Source organism: Pleuronectes platessa, chromosome 9 (assembly GCF_947347685.1).
Source record: "Pleuronectes platessa chromosome 9, fPlePla1.1, whole genome shotgun sequence".
NCBI classification, from domain to species: Eukaryota; Metazoa; Chordata; class Actinopteri; order Pleuronectiformes; family Pleuronectidae; genus Pleuronectes; species Pleuronectes platessa.
The window spans coordinates 7,138,011-7,156,117 of record NC_070634.1 but is presented as its reverse complement, the minus strand read 5'-3'; the positions used below and the strand labels follow the sequence as shown (position 1 = coordinate 7,156,117).

Genomic DNA, 18,107 nt, shown 5'->3' with positions numbered 1-18,107 from the left:
TTAAATGAATTTGATGCACGTGATATTTTTTACATTTTGATATATTTTTGATCAAATACGTCAGACATACTTTGAGCTCAATGCGCTTAAAAACACTCATTCATCTACAGAGTGCAGGCGGGCTTTGTACATCAGTGTTTCTTGATCTTTCTTAAGTTCTGGTTTTCTCCAGTTGAAGACTAAGAGTGAACGTGTTAGTCATACGGCTAGAAGCTAACTCGCAACCCTAAGGTCACTCCTCAGATGTCTTGCGCCCAGCTGTGTATGGAACCTTATTAAAGCAAAAACTATAGCATGCCAGCACAATACAAACCCGAGCAGTAACTAGATGAGTCAGGATTTGAGAGCACATCGGGACAAGGGATGGATTTATAGGTGCAAAACATGTGAGAGACGAGTGTCAAAGAATGGTTTGCGCATTTTAAGGCTGATATGATACAATTGTCTGTGGAAAATATCTAGAAAAAGGAAAGTTTTTGAGAGTTTGGTGTGATTTGGACATGTGATACATTCAATATTAATAAAGTTGGATTAAACAGCCAAACAGCACAGCAGCAGCTGACAGCAGGGGTTGGCAACTTGCAGCCCGTCAGCAATTACCTCTGTCCCACCAGATCATTGTAATGATTCTTTTTATCTCACCATAGAGGACTAACACAGACATTCACAGCAGAAGCAGGTGCTGATCTCTGTCATGGCAAAAACATATACAGAATTTCTTCATGTTTAGAAATTTGTGCCTATTGGTTAACATTCAGTTTCATTTTATTAAAAACATTGTAAAATCTTCATTGCAGACAAACCAGGTAGGATGGACAAAGTTTTTCTAACTTCACTCTGCACCATAGACTGTTTATAAAAAGCTCTTCACACAACGTCCTTCACACAAACAATAAAAAGTGACAGTATATTGTAGAAATGTTTGAGGAGGACTCACTAATGACAAATGATCCTTTTGAAGTAGCTCCGGAGCATCAACACAGGACAAGAGAACAGAACATTCCAAACAGGCAGGTCCAGGCACTGCACTAGTTTAAAACAAACAGAGAAAAAACAGATGTATTGATGTCTCTTAGAAACCAGGGTGTGTGACATTTCCCTTCTTGGCCCAATCCTCTGGAGTTTTTTCTCCTCTCAGCTGGAGTTCCCTTGTGAGGAGAGGAAAATTGAACAAACAGCCAAGGAACCCCTACTGCTCGCTCAAATCTTTAGTCAAGGTTCGTCTTGGAGGCTCAAAACTTTGATTCAATACTTCTCTCAGAACTTGCTCTGTTACTTACAAGTCTGGCTCCGCAAGCTTTAAAGTGTGGACCACCATACCGGTTTCCACATTTTGTTTTGTTTTTGCTCGCTCATTAATTCAGTCATTAATGAACTTCCGTAGTGGGAACTATGGATGAGGCTGGGGAGGAAGGGAGGCTTTCCTCTTTCAGCTGCAGTCAATCACACACTAGTTTAGGTTTGAGGAGACACTCAGCTCTCTGATTGTCTCCTCACACATCGTCATGCAAGCCTGCCTGTGATTTATCTTACAGATGTTGATATCTTACAGATAATAACACATTTATGTATGCTCAATGCGGTACAGTACAGTGTACTCACACATTAGCCTAAAACACTTTATAAGTTATCATTATCATTTACAATTATAGTAACATAAGTACCATTTTCAAATGCTATAAAACCACACCCATATGCCGGATTACACAGCCTGTGCGTTTCTTTATTTGTGAGTATGCACAGTATGCACTTCTAAAATAAATTCTGTGAAGGTTTGAATGATGTGGTTTGATCCCGGTCGGGCAGTGAAATGTGGTGCCAAGCAGTTTCTGCATGACTGAATCACTATTCAGATAATGGGGCCTCATGTCGTCGGTATTGAAAAAACGAAACTATACCCAGCCTTGGGTTTGTTTGAGGTTTTGGATTGGTTTGATGTAGATCCCCGAGGTCCCTTTTGCATTGTCCCTTGAAACACCACACTTTGCTTTCTTCATCCAGGATTCAGGACTGATCAGCGTAGAGGGCGAACAGCTCTTTACCTTTTGCACTAATATCCTTTCGGACTGTCATAGTCACTTGAATGATTAGTAGTATGCATAATTTACTACCACACTGCTCATACAGAACGGAACAAGCAAGATCAGCAGACTTTCATGTGTTCATTAATTTACTGACGTGTCGAAGAAACTTCAGAAGTATTCTGACAGCAGACACAAATCACCTATTAACTCCTTGCTGGTTATTGCCACAGCTAAATATGTTCCCTGCAGCAATACAGTACGAGCATCCGCCCCCAGATCTGTAGAGTGTGGACGACTCTAGTCCCTTTTTCTGTCTCTTTTTGAACGACAAAAACAAGCATGGGTAAGTGATTCTCTTACAACCTTGGAATGATTCATAATATTTGCCAGCAGTATGCTTTTAGACATTTACATTTACTCATTTTATAGAGGCAATTATCTAAAGCTATATTATAGATATTGAAAGAGGCACAACATCTCTTCAGTAAGACAAAATTTTGGAGAACAAGTGCACGCTAAGTGTTAGTTAGGTATATGAGAGGTGTTAGGAGATGAGGCGCTCTCACAAAAGATGAGGCTCTTGAAGACATAGAGGGACGCCCCTGCTCTGATATTATTCTTCAGCTCATTGCACCATCAGGGAATCACAAACTGTTAGAATAACCTACATTTTATTATCAGCACAGAGAAAACATCAGCTGTTTATTAAAGGGAACAATATGCATGCCCAAACATTTTGAAAAATATGCAACTGGCTGTCCTGTTCACTAATTTAGTATATCTGCTGCAGAGCTGCCGTCACGTCTCTCCAAAACACTCCTACACATTCGCCTTTCTTTTCTCATGCCATTTTTGTTTGTTTCATGTTTTCCTCAGACAAAGTCATGATCTGTCTTATCCCTCGCTCTCGTCTTTCCTTTTCTCTGTAATATTCCTCTTTCAAATCCTCCCTGCTCCTGCGAATCCATCCTTTTGAGGAGATGTGATAGATATCGACATGGTTTCCTGAGTATGCATCCCTGTGTGTGGCTCTGTACACTGCCTCTCTGGCGATTGACGTGGCCTCATCCAGTGTCAATTCCCATTTAACTCCTTGGTCCAGAACTGAGATTGCGTACGGGGATCCCGAGCCCACAGAGAAGAGATTTCCCTGCAGGCGAGTGCCGTCACTGCACACATAGAACATACAGGGTCCAGAGCCATTTCTTTTCTCTCTAGCTAAGGGCTGTTGACCACCAACAGATGAAAAGGAGCTCTGAGTCTTTTCAAGACTGGGGTCTACAGATTTGTCTATTTCCTTTGTTGTTTCTGTGCAACCACCAGGATCAGTCTTTGTGCCTCCAGTGTCATCAAGGTGTCCATGGACCTCTCCTCCATCCCACCCACACATAATGGCAGCAACACACAGCTCAGTTCCCTTAAATGGGTGAAGCATGTGTGACAGCAGTTTGGCAGCTCCGCTCGTGGACAACCGTCGGCCGTGGCGGAGTTGGTAAAGCCGCAGCTCTCGAGACAGAATCCGTTTCCAAAGGGCGCAGTCGGCCGAAGTTCCCGAGGTGGTGCTCACCATGTGACTGTGGATGGGCAGGATCTTCTGGGCGGCAGGGCCCTCCACGTACCCAGCGCAACTGGAGCGAGTGTCTGCTGCAGCCAACACGCCGCCCTGAAAAATGAAAGCTAGGGTGGTGGTTCCATGAGAAATAGGAAAAGGCAAAGAAACAGGCTGAGGGGAGGAAAGAAGAGGATTTTCTGGCAGGGAGAGGGATGGCAGGGTGACATCCTGAGATAAGGGAGTGCTGGCGCTCTGGATGGGGCTGATTTGCCCAAACTCTAGTGGACTTTTATCTAAGTACTCTGCAACTGGTATGTAAAAATTAAACAGACTTGTGCTATTGCTGAAGGGCAAACCTCTCATATAGTTGAATCCAGTCTTCTTTCCAAAAGGCAGCGAAGAGGTTCCTCTATCCAGAAAGATGTCCTGGAAATCACATATATCCTGTAAAGCCATGGGAAATAATGACTTTATGCCTTCGAAAAAAGTATTCGGAATCGAGTTAAATCTGAAATATAGATATTAGCTGTCTGACAAAGGTTTTAATAACATCTGGAGTGGAAGCTGATGTCTGTTTTGGCAGCAGTCATCCTTTATATAGACAACAAGACCGCTCTCACCTATATATGGTCATCTGAAACAGCCCATCAGCAACAGTTACCAATGCCTCATTCAGCAGACTTTGAAGCGTAAACTGTCAGTAGCCCACGGGTAATTAATTTTTGGCAGTAATATCAGGTTGTTTTTCAGATCAGATTTCTTCAAAGTCTTGCGTGGGCGTAGGCAAAAAAAGGACGTGGGGTGATGGCAAAGCCTTGGGTCGAGCACAGCAAATTAAGTTAGACTCTGAGCTTTGATGCATCCCTGCCCAAAGTTCCCTAATAGAAAATGAAATCAAATAAATCAAACAGCATCTTTGTCAAACAGCAGAGGTACGTTTGCTCCGGCCTTTTAGGTGCTGTGATGTAGGTAGCCCTTTAAATGCAACTCACGCACGCAGACGAACCTGCAACACCAGAATATCCTGTACTCCTACATCACACAGGGTGTATGCCGCGTGCTGAGCCAGTCTGTAAACTAGGCGACTGAGTGTCGAGCACTGACAGAACCAAGTTTACTTCACACAGACCTTTTTTGTATTAATCAAATTAACTCAGGGATTCCATATTTATTTTCATACTTTAAGCCAAAAGACTAAAAATGAATGTGTTGCATGCCTTCATGTTTGGATATGTCTTCACTGCTGCTATTACAATGGTAAGAGACTTATTACATTACATATTATACTTTACCATATCACTTGTTGAATATGACTCTTGGTCATTTATATGTACAGTATATGAGGTTATGTTTCCTTCTAAGCAAATACATTACATTTTTTGTAACAAAAATAATATATATATATATACAGTGTATGTGACAATATGAAAACATTGCATTGTAAAGAATGTGAAAATGTTTGCTCATAGTGATGAACATACAGAGAATTAACACATAAATTAACAGCTCCCCCACAGCTTCACTGAGCTCTAAAGCAAGTTTCAGATCATAAAGCTGTCCGGAAGTTGGCAGCCTTATTGTTTTGATTCACACCTCTAGCTCTCATAGTGGAATTCTGTCCAACAACAGGGAGCTATTTGCATACAACTCTACAACAAACTGTATTCTGAGTAAAATCAGTCGACAAACATATAGTGGAGCAAAAGATCAACGTATTTTAATCAGGAGTTGTTGGAAACCAAAACAGAGCTGAAAGACAGTAAAGCCTGGATTCAAATTCGATATGATGTCAGAAACATGACTCATAATAAATGCGCTCTCATAATGGCCGCTGTTTGCTAAAATTTGATTTGCTCCCTCCCTTCAAATGTTGGTTGGAGCCCAGTTTTCAACCACATAATTGTATTTTGCTTTATGGCAGCCTTTAGGAGGATGTGTGACAAATATACCTCTGTAGAAATGTTGACTATTTTTGGATCTTTGGGGATATCTTAGTGAAATACTTCCTCAAGACCATTGAATACATGCTTCCATACGTCATTCTTAAATTCAGGGATGAACAAAAAGTTCATGCAAAGCGAGTGAGTTTCGTATTAAATATACACTCTGTCAAAAACATCTATGTTTCCTGTCTGACTGACCCAATTTTATTTATGTATCTTCTACTTCACCCAGGGAGAGTGTGTGTTACAAGCCATTTCATCGGAGAGCGATGAGAGCCTGCCTGGCAATTTCATAGGGTTTAAGTCAGCCCCTGACAAAGTGGTAGATGGCTCAGTCGTCCATGTGCGGTATCGATGCCTCAGGCCATGTCAGCTGGCAGTGGAGGTGGTGGTCTCCACATCAAGGAAGACAGATTTAGTGGTCTTCAGAAGGAAATGGATCAGCGGCCGACTCGGAGTCTACAGGATCCACCAGGTGCAGCTCAGACTGCCTCCATCCATCTTGTATCAGGCCGACTTTTTCAACAGGGATGCTTTGGAGGTTGATAATGCGACTGTTCGTGCTTGGCTAGTTCATCTGAAAAATGGCACCGTACCCAGGAGACACGGTGACTCAATGTTCAGTATTTATAAAGTGCTGGAGATAACGCCCCTCTCAGAGCGTCCAGCTAAGCCTCCCACAGAGTCTTTGTCATGGTTTGCTCGACTGATGTGGCAAATGACCAGAGACAGGACCAGTCCGTGTCCACATGAGTCAGGTCAGAACCTTAATCACATGACTTTCTTGTTTTTTCCATGTCACATCTTTAATATTACATCTTTTAAAAGTAAATTTTTTGGTTCATAGACATCATTGAGGTGCTGAACTTCCCCCTGGCAAGTACTGGTGAGACCTTTGGAATGGTCCGCAGGTTCCAGCCTTTCGTGGACCAAGCCCTGGAGAGAGGCCGTCTTCATGCGGTGACACAGCCCAGGTTGAACCTCAAGCTCCCCACACTGATTTAGTTTCTCCCAGTTGAAGATTGTGTGAATGCATGAAAAACTTGAAAACAGCAGATGATTTAGATGTTAAATGTTAGGATATACTCAGTCAGTGGTTTGTGTTACTATCAACAGATTGACAGGCCGTGCTGACAGCTGTTTAAACACACTTGACTTCACTTTCACTGTCAAGTTAAATGACTTTATAAGCATCATGACGCCTTTGCACCGGAGCATATAAGCTTTTTTATTTACGATCCATGACATAGAGCAAGGTCAGTCAGTTTCAGAAAGCGCAGTGTTTTAGATTCAACCGTTTCACTTCAGCGACCAAAGAAATGATTTGTCATATTTTTCACGCTTGGTTTTCAGCGTCACCATATCTGTGTGGATCTACCTACTGAGACGGTGTCACAACAGCCTCTGTGGGATCATCCATCATCTCAATAGGAGAAATGAATACGACTCTGTTCTGATGATGCTTACAGACACAGGTGGGTCACGGCAGCTTGTGTGTACACCTGATACCAGTCCAGGGGATTAGACGCAGGTATCACGGGATGATTGTAAGCGATGATGTGTGTTTTGTGAGGCTGTGGAACAGACTGTGCTATGTATTAATAAAGAGCTCTGGATCTCATGTGGTGAAATGACTGTCATGTCTCCTGTGTAGGGGACATCATAATTCAAGCCCGTTTGACAACAGGAGAAGAAGAAGCTTTCAAAGTCAGTGTAACGTTGCCCCTGCGGAAATGGATTAGATTAGACTGCTCCATACAGGACCCAAAGGTACGGGACCTCATTGTGTGCCCCGGGGTGGTGGGTTAAAGCACAGGAATTAAAATGGCTCGGGGCAACATGTTATAGTCACCCATTCTCTTCTGAGCCTCATTTGGTGCCAAGGCTTTGCAGTGTTTGATTCCTTTTTGGAACAGCTGTAAGATCCTGAAAGATGGTTCCTTTCCAGCTGGGAAACTCCAGGCGATTTCAGTGTCTGCTGCAAATTTGAAGTCTTTCACAGCTGAGTAGCTTCTTTTCTTTTCTCGCACATTGCTGAGAACTCTTATGCTTTATTATGTCTGGCTTCCAGGTGCTGCTGTATGTATCGTGGGATGATGAAACCCAAAGACATGTTTACGAGTAAGAAGTTTTATGGATTCCTATTTAAATTCTTTACGTCATTTTTTCCCCCGGGAAATAAGCAAAACACAACCTTGCAAAGCAGCCATTGGGTCAGTTGCTGCAATAGAACAGGGATGACTAACACCTGCACAGTGGTCATGACATTTTGGTTTGAGCGGTTTTACCTCTCTTACAGTTTTTCTGACAGTATCCATTATGATGACACTGAAGGATACTTTGTGATTGGAGGAAGCAAATTCCTGCCAGGCATCCACGGGTATTTTGGGCCGATCAAATACTATCGTTTTGGAACTGAAGAGGTAAAGTGCCCGCTCGCTTATCACAAGTCAGGTATCGTTGTTTGCTTGTTGTATTGATTGTAACCCCGATGTGAAATGCATTGTTATTCATATCACAGATAAAAAACCAACTCCACCTCAAGACATTGCAGGAGCTGGATAAGACTCATCGCGAGTGTCAGGAAATCAAAGCATTCACAAAAGCTTTTCTAAAAGAAGTAACAGAGAGTCACAACTTGTCAACAAACAGCAAAGGTGAAATATTATTTTGACAAGTCCTTTAAATCACTGTAACAACTGTTCTACAGAGAGCGACCTTTCCCTGATCTAATATCAAACGTGTCAAAACTACTACTGCGCACCTATTGCATACGGGAGAACCAGTGTTGACAGATTTCTCTCTGGTTTTTATTTCAGCTGTCTGCACCCCTCACTTCATACGACTCTGGGTTCAGCCTGGTGAAAAAACCTGCTCACAAACATGGACCTGGGAAACACCACTTAAATATAGCTCGCTTTTCCATCTCCTGCAAACAAAAGAGGAGCAAGTCAGAACAGGTGTTTTGAATTGGCTGCACTCTGTATCATCACATATTAAGGATGTATGATAAAACTCACCCAACTGTTATTTTCTGTAGGATCTTTGGACATGAAGGGCCTCAGGACGACTTTGTTTCAAGAGGCAGTCGCTGCAATGTTCACTGCGGATCAGACGCAGATCAAAATCACATCTGAACACATGTCTTGGCTACAAGCATCCTCCTGCTTTGGAAATCACGAAGCGTCACTCTTGTTGGCCTCCATCCACCTCTCTGGCCTCGGACATCCAGTTGATCACAACCAGGTAGTGAGAGTTTTTTCCCTGTACTTTCATCGTTCATTTACAGCTAAAGTCTTAATGCTTCTGTCAGGATGGCTGATGATTTTGACTCCTGTGTGTTTCAGGGTCATGTCTATAGTTTGATTGGTGCATCAGGGGATGGCCGCTTCGCCCTGATGCATGCAGGGTACAAACACACACAAGGCATTGATGGCTTTCCGAAAGACTTGGACATGGCTTATAGCTATTACTCCAATGCTGGTTTACAGAGCCAATCTGACACGGCGTACATACATGAAGATAAGGTGGGTTTAAATAACTGGAATCATTGAAGGATGTATTATTTTTAACCATGCTAGTGGCATTGCCCGTTCACCATTTTGGTTCTGGAGTAAGGACTAAAAAGGACTAAACATGTCATCACTAGGTCAAAACTTCAGTTTGTCCAATGCTATAGTTGTAACTTAGTACATGCAAAACTCGATTAGCCTCAGCCTTACTTTGTGTTTTCAGCTAATCAACAAGTTACTATGCTGGCTCACCAAACTAAGATGGTGAACAGTTTTGATATTGTATGTGATCTACATAAGCATCCAGGTTTGTCAATCAATCAATCAATCAATCAATCAATCAATCAATCAATCAATCAATCAATCAATCAAGCAATCAATCAAGCAATCAATCATTCAATCAATTCTAGCTTTGGTAGAATCCATAGACTGTATGTTGAGAGGTACAACGCTTTTCCATATCATCCCACTATTCAGAAATAAAAAATAAAAATGTCCCGGATACAAACGCTGCCATCTTTTGCCTATGACGTATTTTGAATTCTGCGCAGTAACAGTTGGACGAGGGAGCTTATTGAGGTCCTGCTGATACACAGGGACGACCAATTGAAAGTCAATCTTAGCTCTCAGGTGATTTAATCCCATTTTTATAGCATCACATAACTAATTCGAACCAATCACACATAAAACATAGCATTTGGACATACTATGTAATGAGAACTATCGAAAAAATTATTTGATGTTTATTTTGACTGTTTAGTTTAGTCTTTGTCCCATTCACGAACAGAGAAGAGGCGGGATTTATGACCTATACTGCAGCCAGCCACTAGGTGGGGTGTGAGACACTCTGACTTCACTAGTCACCAGAACCAAGCCAGCGGTTTCTCTTTTTTTGTCTTTACAATGAGTTAAGCTCAGCGGCTGCTTGCTGCAGGTTCAAATTGAGAGAAGTCAGCTATGGCCAAGTTCATCAGTTGAACTTCTAGCTGTGACATTTGGATCAACCTGGCAACTCTGTGAGGACAAGGGCAGATGACAGTACAACAATTTATGTCCAATCTCAAGTGAAGCCCTGAAAAATCGATTGATTAGCTTCTCACTTTAAGCATTACAAGCATCCTACATGACCAACTAAGTGTTCAATCAATGTCTCTTCTGTTGATCTTAGCTCTTCAGGCTGGCTTGCACTGGGTGAGACTCAGTTGGAACAATGCCCTCATACAAACAGGATTTGACTACACGTGTTATTGTACCACACCCACACAGACAGTCCTGATGAATCAGATTTGTTGAGTCATAAGCTGTAAATAGATCACTTCTAACCCAAGCTAATGGTAACAGGAGCAATAACACTTATAGCGATGTTTTAGAAAAAAATAGAATGGCTCTCAGTCGAGCACATAACTGCGTTAAGGCACCACAGTCCCCTTAAATACAATCAAGCTGTATAAATATCAGTTCCCACAATATGAACAACAATCCCCTTAAATCATCTCAGAACCTCTACAACCAGTTTCTGCCTCATGCAACCCAAGCAGATATGTTGGCAAACAAATAGAAAACAATGATTTTACTATATTTTTTACTTTGAGGATGCAGATACTGCTACAGAAAGAGCTTCAATCACTACAACCATGAATAATTTATCTACTGAGAATTCTGCAAATCTGATCTAAACTCAAAATTAAAGAAGTGAGAACACATTTAGAATGATCAAAGACATAAAATTCCATTTTTTTCCCACTTGTGATCATGTTGTCAAAGGTGCACAAGCCATTGGGACTATCAGCCTCACCCAATGTGGGGAAATTACAATAAAGACATACAAGCACAGTTGAAACCAGTTCACATGTTTTTAGATATTCTATTTATAAAAATTACTTAATATATCCAGTCCAATTAAACAAGGTGATGCACTTTGACGAGGGTTTGCAGGTTGCGTGTGTTCATAGCCTGGTAGCCAGACCTATGAATATTTATATCTAATAGCATTGTGAGGCTAGACAGAGGGACCCATTGACTATAGTCTTTAAAAAACATTTGTTTTCATGAGAGATAAACGTGATGTTGTCATTTTACAGCAGGGGGCTTCACAGGGTTAATGAGTCTGTTTGTTTCTTCTAAAGCAATACATCCTTGAACACATCTATCTCAGCAACCAAGAGGATTTAGACAGCCTGACACATGAGGAGAGTGACTTCTTTCAGTTTCTGAAATTCGAGGCAAAGAGGGGGCATGCTGAATCTCAGGTATGTGTTGTATTTTTTGTGGACTTTTGTAAAGATGAACTGGTCAAATAGGGGCCGTCTTAAGAAGATGCATAAAACCCTTACAAGGATTTAAATCCAACTTTTATTTCTCCACTGTGATCAGTCACGGAGGCAGTTTTAGTACTAACAATGACTACTATCTTTAGGGACACCTGGGAACAATGCTATACTGGGGACAGAACGGAGTCTCAAAAGACATAGTGAGGGCAGCGAAGTGGTTGCACAGAAGTTCTATGCAAATGAAGGATCCCTTGGCGATGTACGACTACTCCCTCCTACTGATGAAGGTGCTATAACATTATAAAGACTCAACCTGTTTTATGATGGAACGCTGGGTATTTCATGCTTGTTTGTTATTGTGTGTATATGTGTGTGTGTGTGTGCTTTGACAGTTATTGATTTACTGATTGATGTTGATTCCCTCAGGGCCTGGGAGTGAAAAAGAACCAGACCCTAGCTCTTCACCTGCTGAAGAAAGCTGCAGCGATGGTACGTGTGTGTAGTAATCAATCCGTGTGTTTACATCATGAGCCTTCAATATGAATACTGCTGTCTGCTTCCTTACTTCAGGGCTCAACTGAGGCCTTGAATGGTTTGGGCTGGTACCATGGGATCATACTGGACGACCACGAAAGCGCGGTGAAATACTTTGAGCAAGCTGCGCTAAATGGGAGTGTTGACGGCATGTACAACCTGGGAATTTATCATCTCAGTGGGAAAAACCCACGCATCCCACTGAGGAATGAGGTTCGAGTCTGCCACTGTGTCAAAATGTTGTTTCAAGGCTGATATAGTGTGATTGATGAGCTGATGTATTTTCTATATGATTCACAGACAGCTGCTTTCCAGTACTTTGTGAACGCGTCTCGCTTTGGTCATGTCGCTGCATCGGTGGAGGCAGCTTGGTATCTTTCGACAGGAAGCCTGGGAGGAGTGTCTCAGGATGCAGAGAGGGCTGTGATGTAAGAGGCTTTCATTAGCTTGGTGTAGAAAGCTTTGTTATGGGCTGTTTCACTGTAGCCTGCAGCTCAATGGCATCTCATTTCAATGATAGTGGCTAATTCAAGGTCAGAACCCAGTATTTGCATATCTAAAAATACAAGCCACTGTCGCTGCATTATTGTCTTGCTCAGAGGAATATGTAGCAATGTTCCTCTGGTATCTTATGAATTTAAAGAGGCTCCTGTAGCAGCTGTAGGGGCTTTTTTTAGACTGACCTCAAGGAATCAGAAGCTATTTTTAGATCATATATTTTCATTTTTTTGTGGCGTAAATTATATTCCATAATTCATCAGACATCCCTCACCCCCCCTGCAGAATGCTAAAAAAGGTCTGTGAACGGAACGGACACCTTGGATTTATGATCAGAGATGCTCTGCAGGCCTACCTCCAGGGCTCCAGGTCGAGACATTCATTTCAATTACTTTTCACTTGTGTTCATTTAATCATGTTGTCTGGTCTTTACTGTTTGTCCCGGCTTCTTCACGCGAGTTTTATTGTGTTGCCAACAGGCAGGAAGCATTTGTGAAGTACGTCTTGGCAGCTGAAACTGGTCTGGGTTTGGCCCAGAGCAACGCTGCACACCTGTGTGAGGTATGTGTCTCTGCTTGTAGCCCTTTGTGTCCACCTCCTGTTTCAACTGCATGTTGAGCACAATTCTGAAACCAATGTCAATTAATCGGAGGTCTGAAGTTCTTCTATTCCGGTCCCATACCAATAGAAGAAAACCAAATCTGGAGGGGAATTATTAGCGGTTGACAAAATAACCGTCATCATTGCTGTGCTCTCTCTCTCCCCCTGCAATCATTCTCCCAAAACACAGGAACTGGATCTCAGTTATGATTGTCAGTGGAGATATCATAACTTCTCTATATTAAACTATAATTCCCATCCATCTGGTGAGTTCCTCTCATTTCATTTGGCTTTAACCTCTCCTTCTCTCTGTCAATCTGTTCAATGAACAGCAAGTATTTATCATCTTTTATAGCTCTGCTGAAAATGGGAGACTACTATTACTATTCCTCCGGCACCCCAGAAGACTCATTATCCTTGGTTGGTCAGGCCCTATCGATGTACAGCAGAGCAGCTCTCGCGGGCAGCCCTCAGGTGACAGATTTACTGGGGCTGTAATCTCATCACCCTATGATAAACTTAATTAAAGTTCGACGGGCTCAGGCAAACGGCAGTAAAAAACACAAACAGAATCATACAGTGTTATTATGTCTCAGACCTTCTCAGTGAATTACTCATCAGCCTGCTGTTCTTGTTTTATTTTTGCATCGACTCACAGGGAATGTACAACTTGGGGATTTTGGCACAACAAGGGCACGCTCTTCCACAGAGCGTCCGCGGCATGTTCAACGTGACACATTATGATGAGGAAGACATTGTGGTGGAGAAGGTGTTAAGAAGGTGCTTTTTTTTTAAAGAAAATTCCTAATAGGACACATATTTGTGGGTTTTGAGCTTGTGCAATAATCCAATGTTGTTTATGGTTCCTAGAAGTGATGATAGTAGCATTTTTACAACAATATGTGGGTGTGATATTTGACAGGACCTGTCTAGGGAGTAGTGTAGGTGTAGTATTAAGGTTTATCAGAGGGGATGGAGTTTGAACATTTCATGGAATACCCTCTATTTGACTGTTGGATGAGTAAATAGACAACCAGCAACCAATTAGTTTAGCTAGAAACGCCAACATGATTTTAAATTGTCTTTACATTTTTTATTTTTTGTATAAATAATCAAGACATTTCTTTTAACATTTAAAAGAAATCTTTCGGAAAGAGCTATGCTAGCTGTTTCCCCATATTTCGTTTTTGTGCTTAGCTGAGCTTACTGCCTGCTGGCTGTGTTTTGTCAGCTGGTGATATGTAAGGGAATAAGGAGGAGAGCCAAACCCTTGAAAGCCAGTTTACCAAAAAAAGACCATCCCTGCTAATACCCTGCCAATTTCGCCATCCACTCACTGTCATCTCCCCGTCCCCTAGAGACAGGGCTGTGAGTGCAGGTAGAGAATCTGTGTGAGCAAGTGTGCATCATGTATTAGTGCTGCGAAGTGAACCATGGGCTCACACTCATCCCCCCCGCCCCCCACACACACACCAGGGTGAAGACAATTCCCTGCTGCGCGCAGGGTAATGAAGTATGACTGAGAACCTTTTAGAATTAACAAATAATTCTCGCAGTTTAAAATCGATTTGTACACAGCAGTGGTTTATAGTCCTCTCATTACAACAACGTAATACGACAACTAACTTAAATTGAGTATCTAAGGCTCTGTTCTCTTTCTGTTTTGCCTACTGTACAATTCCCTGCCTTAATAAACACAACCCGCTGCACAGATGTTTTAGGTGTATCTGGTTGCTTTAATACGTAGTTAAATTTAGTGGTTAGACACAAAGATAAAATGGAAACCGTTGGGAGGCATATAACAAATTAACAAATTGCCGTACCACTGTTTACTATGCAGACATGGAGTATGTTTGAAAACAATATTCACTCTTGGCAATAAAGTGCATATTTACTAAAATGTCACTTGGAAAAGCTAGTTCTAAAATGTGTCTGTGCTGCACTTGCACTTATGGATATAATCCTTTCAGTGATGTTATGTCAGCAACAATATGACGGGCTGACATCACTGGGATTGTATGTAACACAGTTTTTATTGCTTCCCCTAAGATGTGCGGAGACTGAGGACGAAGACACAGTAACACCCTGTTCTTTAGCTCTGCTCGGACTCCAGATGGGAACAGCCTGGAGGAGAATGACTCAGAACGGTGCACAGCTCCTCTTGGTAAGCACAAGGAAATCAACTTTTACTGTTAGTAGTATAAGAGATGTTCAAAGCACAGTAAGCTGCACTCCTACAATATATATTATCCTGCTTTGATAATTTGATCTACCTTTTAATAATTGAAATATGTATGTGTCTTACTCATCATGAATAAGACATTAAAGCCACTATAGATTGCTATTTTAAGAAAGAAAACGTTATAATTTATTTAAATCATTATTCTTATTTCTCTATAGGCATATGCCTCTCTTCTTTCTGTCTGCGCCCTTCTTGTCTTTATACCACTTCAGAGCTGTCTCGGTAAGTGATGACCCATGTACATGTATTTACCACAAGATGGTGTCATTTGCCCACATACTGTTTTCCTGCCTCTTGCTCTGGCCTGCACAGCAAAAGAAAATCTATATGATCAGGGCTGACACAAAAAGAGTCCTCACCTCTTCATCCTTTCAATCTGCAAATCAACACAGGACAAAGGGTTTCCGGTCGGCGTCCAGTCCCACTGAGGGCGAGGACTTCACCAGTCAGCCAAGAAGGTGTCAACTTGAATAGGGAGCAAGATGGCATCATGGGAGGAACCCATAGAGTGGCAGGGAATCTATGGCTTACTGTGCTGAATGGCGAGCAGTGGCTCCGACAGACCAGCGATTTGGCCGTGACACTGTCGGGTGTGTGCCTGTGTGCTTTCTGGACCACATTCCTCTATCATCTCCTATGACATACAATACCCAGCGGAGTGACCCAGTAGCCACAGTCAAAGCCCCAGACACAACAAATCGTAACAACATACATTAGCGGATGACTTAGCGCAGCGGTCACGTGACACATTTGTGTTATGGATGCACGTGAGTCATTTTAGGACGGGAAGGAGAGACGTGCTGATCAGAATGTGTGAGCTACTCTATCAGAGTTTTATAATGTTTCCCCAGTAACCATTTTTACATTGCTTTGTTTGTGGAACATAAATAAATACTTATTGTGCATTTAAATTGTTTGATGCAGAATCTGATCTACCGCTTATATTACATTACATTTCATTTAGCTGACGCTTTTATCCAAAGCGACTTACAATAAGTGCATTCAACCATGAGGTACAAACCCAGAACAACAAAAATCAAGAAAGTATTATTTCTTCAAGTAAGTGCCATTTAAGTGCTTCTAAATTGTTAGTTTAAACTTTTATTCAAGGTATGGTCGGAAGGGGTGTGTTTTTAGTTTTTCTTGGTGGTGTGCTGACAAGGAAGTAGAGTGAAGCGTCTGCTATGTAATGTTTAAGTCCAATTAAAATGGATTTCAATGTTGAATAATTCTTTGACGAATCATTAATTTATCTTGCGAAATGAACGTTGTGATGGCTGCACATTTAAGGATCATCCTCAGTGATGGATGCGTTGGAAGAGACGTGTTTTTATAGGTCAGCTATTAAGGCTTGTCCCTATCGCTGATGATAAGCGTCTCACAGGAGACTGGACATGCACCGACAGCATGCGGGGCACTTTAACATTTTGTCCAAGGCCAGAGCAATGGAATTACAGCAGTTATTGATTTAGTCTGGCTGGGCAGGTGCTCCTGATCGAAATGTAAGATAAGACACTATCAGTTTTCGCTATCGCTATGGGAGAAGAATTTGGATTGAAAGGAAGAGTTACCATAGCAATGGTCGACACCTCAAACAAACCCTAGGATTCCCTGTCGGGGTCTTAGTCAGAAAGTAATGCCCCTCCCCGGTGCTGTTGTTGCTGTGTTCATAAAACTCACATAATGGGTGATATCCTTTGAGGGATTTTGTCTCTGTGCCTGCCAACATGGGGAATAAGCGGTGTTAGTCAGTTCTTAACAGTTATTTACAGCTCTGGTTGACTGTTGTGATGATGTGCAGTTTATAGCAGTGAGTGTTTTCGCCTGGTGTCCATGGAGCTGTCATTTACTAAATAGGGAGTTTCTCAGTGTAAACAACAGCATGTGGAACTCTTTAGTTGAGAATGAAGACTGTGTATAATTTGGAGATGGACTAATGATCTCCCTCTTCCCTCAACTATCACAGTCCCTTATGTCGTCAGTCTCTGTCTATTTCAACAAAAACATTAAACACTGTTTTAAGACACTTTTGTGTGATGGTGTTTTTGTTTTATAATTATCTTAATGACATATCTAGTCTAACATTAAAATTGTATGTTGAGGCTTATGTTCATCCTTTTAATCAATGCTGTTATCCTAAATCTATATGTCAGATAAGATTTATATCCAGCATTGAAACTTTTCAGTTAAATAAAAACAGGCGTATAGCTTAAAGTTTATAAATAAAATCTAACCCTGTGTTTGAATTCTGCCGTATCAAATGTGTACTGAGCTTTTTTTCTTTAAATGGTGTTCTAAAGTAAAACTATCGCCACCTAAGGGACAAAATTATTCAATTGGTTTTAATGTATGTGGTGGACGGTCTTGATTTTTTCGTTTGATTATTTAATAAGTTTAAAGATGTTGATTGATTGCTGTGACCTTGATTTGTCACACTGTACTGTTGCTCATAATTAATAGCCTCGTGATAGGCCTTGTGGCCCTGAAAAGTGCAATAAAAATCTAAGTTATTATAACTTGATCAGCATCAGTTGATTGTGTAATTTGTCTTTAGGTTGAATTAAAATCTTACTGAACCCTCTCAAATATTTGATTAACGTGAAGGGAAACAAATACAGTAGACATTCCTGTCAAGAAAACCCCCCCACAGTTTTTGATTTCAACATATTTCAGTCCTTTGGTTTCAAACCAACTGGGTTCATGTGTTCATGGCATGTGCACAAAGGCCAGAGAATCACCCACAACCATGCGTCCACTTTTAATTTTCCACACCCTTGTGGAGCGTGTACCGTAATCGTTAATCAAAGAGTTTAGTGATGTAACATGCTATAAAATCCAGCGTCTTGTCATGTGATCCGAGCACGTGTGCGCTGCAGACTGACGATTAAACTTGAAGTGTTTGCGGTCTATTTTTGTACTTCAGCTACTACAC

General features: G+C 41.6%; 2 protein-coding genes across 2 annotated transcripts; one reads left to right on the top strand and one right to left on the bottom strand.

The window, feature by feature from the left end:
- Positions 1–2,865: 2,865 nt before the first annotated feature.
- LOC128448116 (proteasome subunit beta type-5-like) lies at positions 2,866–4,032 on the bottom strand. The gene has a single exon (XM_053430663.1). The coding sequence runs from the start codon at positions 4,030–4,032 to the stop codon at positions 2,866–2,868; it is 1,167 nt and encodes a 388-aa protein (XP_053286638.1).
- A 590-nt stretch (positions 4,033–4,622) lies between these two features.
- Positions 4,623–17,702, top strand: LOC128448580 (protein sel-1 homolog 3). Its single transcript, XM_053431291.1, has 24 exons — positions 4,623–4,833; positions 5,752–6,277; positions 6,367–6,493; positions 6,873–6,994; positions 7,174–7,289; positions 7,591–7,640; positions 7,819–7,942; positions 8,041–8,176; positions 8,339–8,479; positions 8,560–8,765; positions 8,867–9,046; positions 11,158–11,280; positions 11,448–11,588; positions 11,728–11,790; positions 11,872–12,048; positions 12,136–12,263; positions 12,619–12,702; positions 12,813–12,894; positions 13,124–13,199; positions 13,289–13,407; positions 13,592–13,713; positions 14,983–15,097; positions 15,334–15,397; positions 15,568–17,702. The coding sequence occupies exons 1-24, from the start codon at positions 4,777–4,779 to the stop codon at positions 15,813–15,815; spliced, it is 3,327 nt and encodes a 1,108-aa protein (XP_053287266.1). The 5' UTR covers positions 4,623–4,776; the 3' UTR covers positions 15,816–17,702.
- Positions 17,703–18,107: the final 405 nt, after the last annotated feature.

Excerpts from the sequence above, each read along its gene's own strand:
- LOC128448116 (XM_053430663.1), bottom strand. The coding sequence starts at position 4,032 with ATGGCTTTACAGGATATATGTGATTTCCAGGACATCTTTCTGGATAGA.
- LOC128448580 (XM_053431291.1), top strand. The coding sequence starts at position 4,777 with ATGAATGTGTTGCATGCCTTCATGTTTGGATATGTCTTCACTGCTGCT. Across the intron at positions 4,834-5,751 it reads TCACTGCTGCTATTACAATG|GGAGAGTGTGTGTTACAAGC; the intron begins GTAAGAGACTTA and ends TACTTCACCCAG. Across the intron at positions 12,049-12,135 it reads GCATCCCACTGAGGAATGAG|ACAGCTGCTTTCCAGTACTT; the intron begins GTTCGAGTCTGC and ends TATGATTCACAG.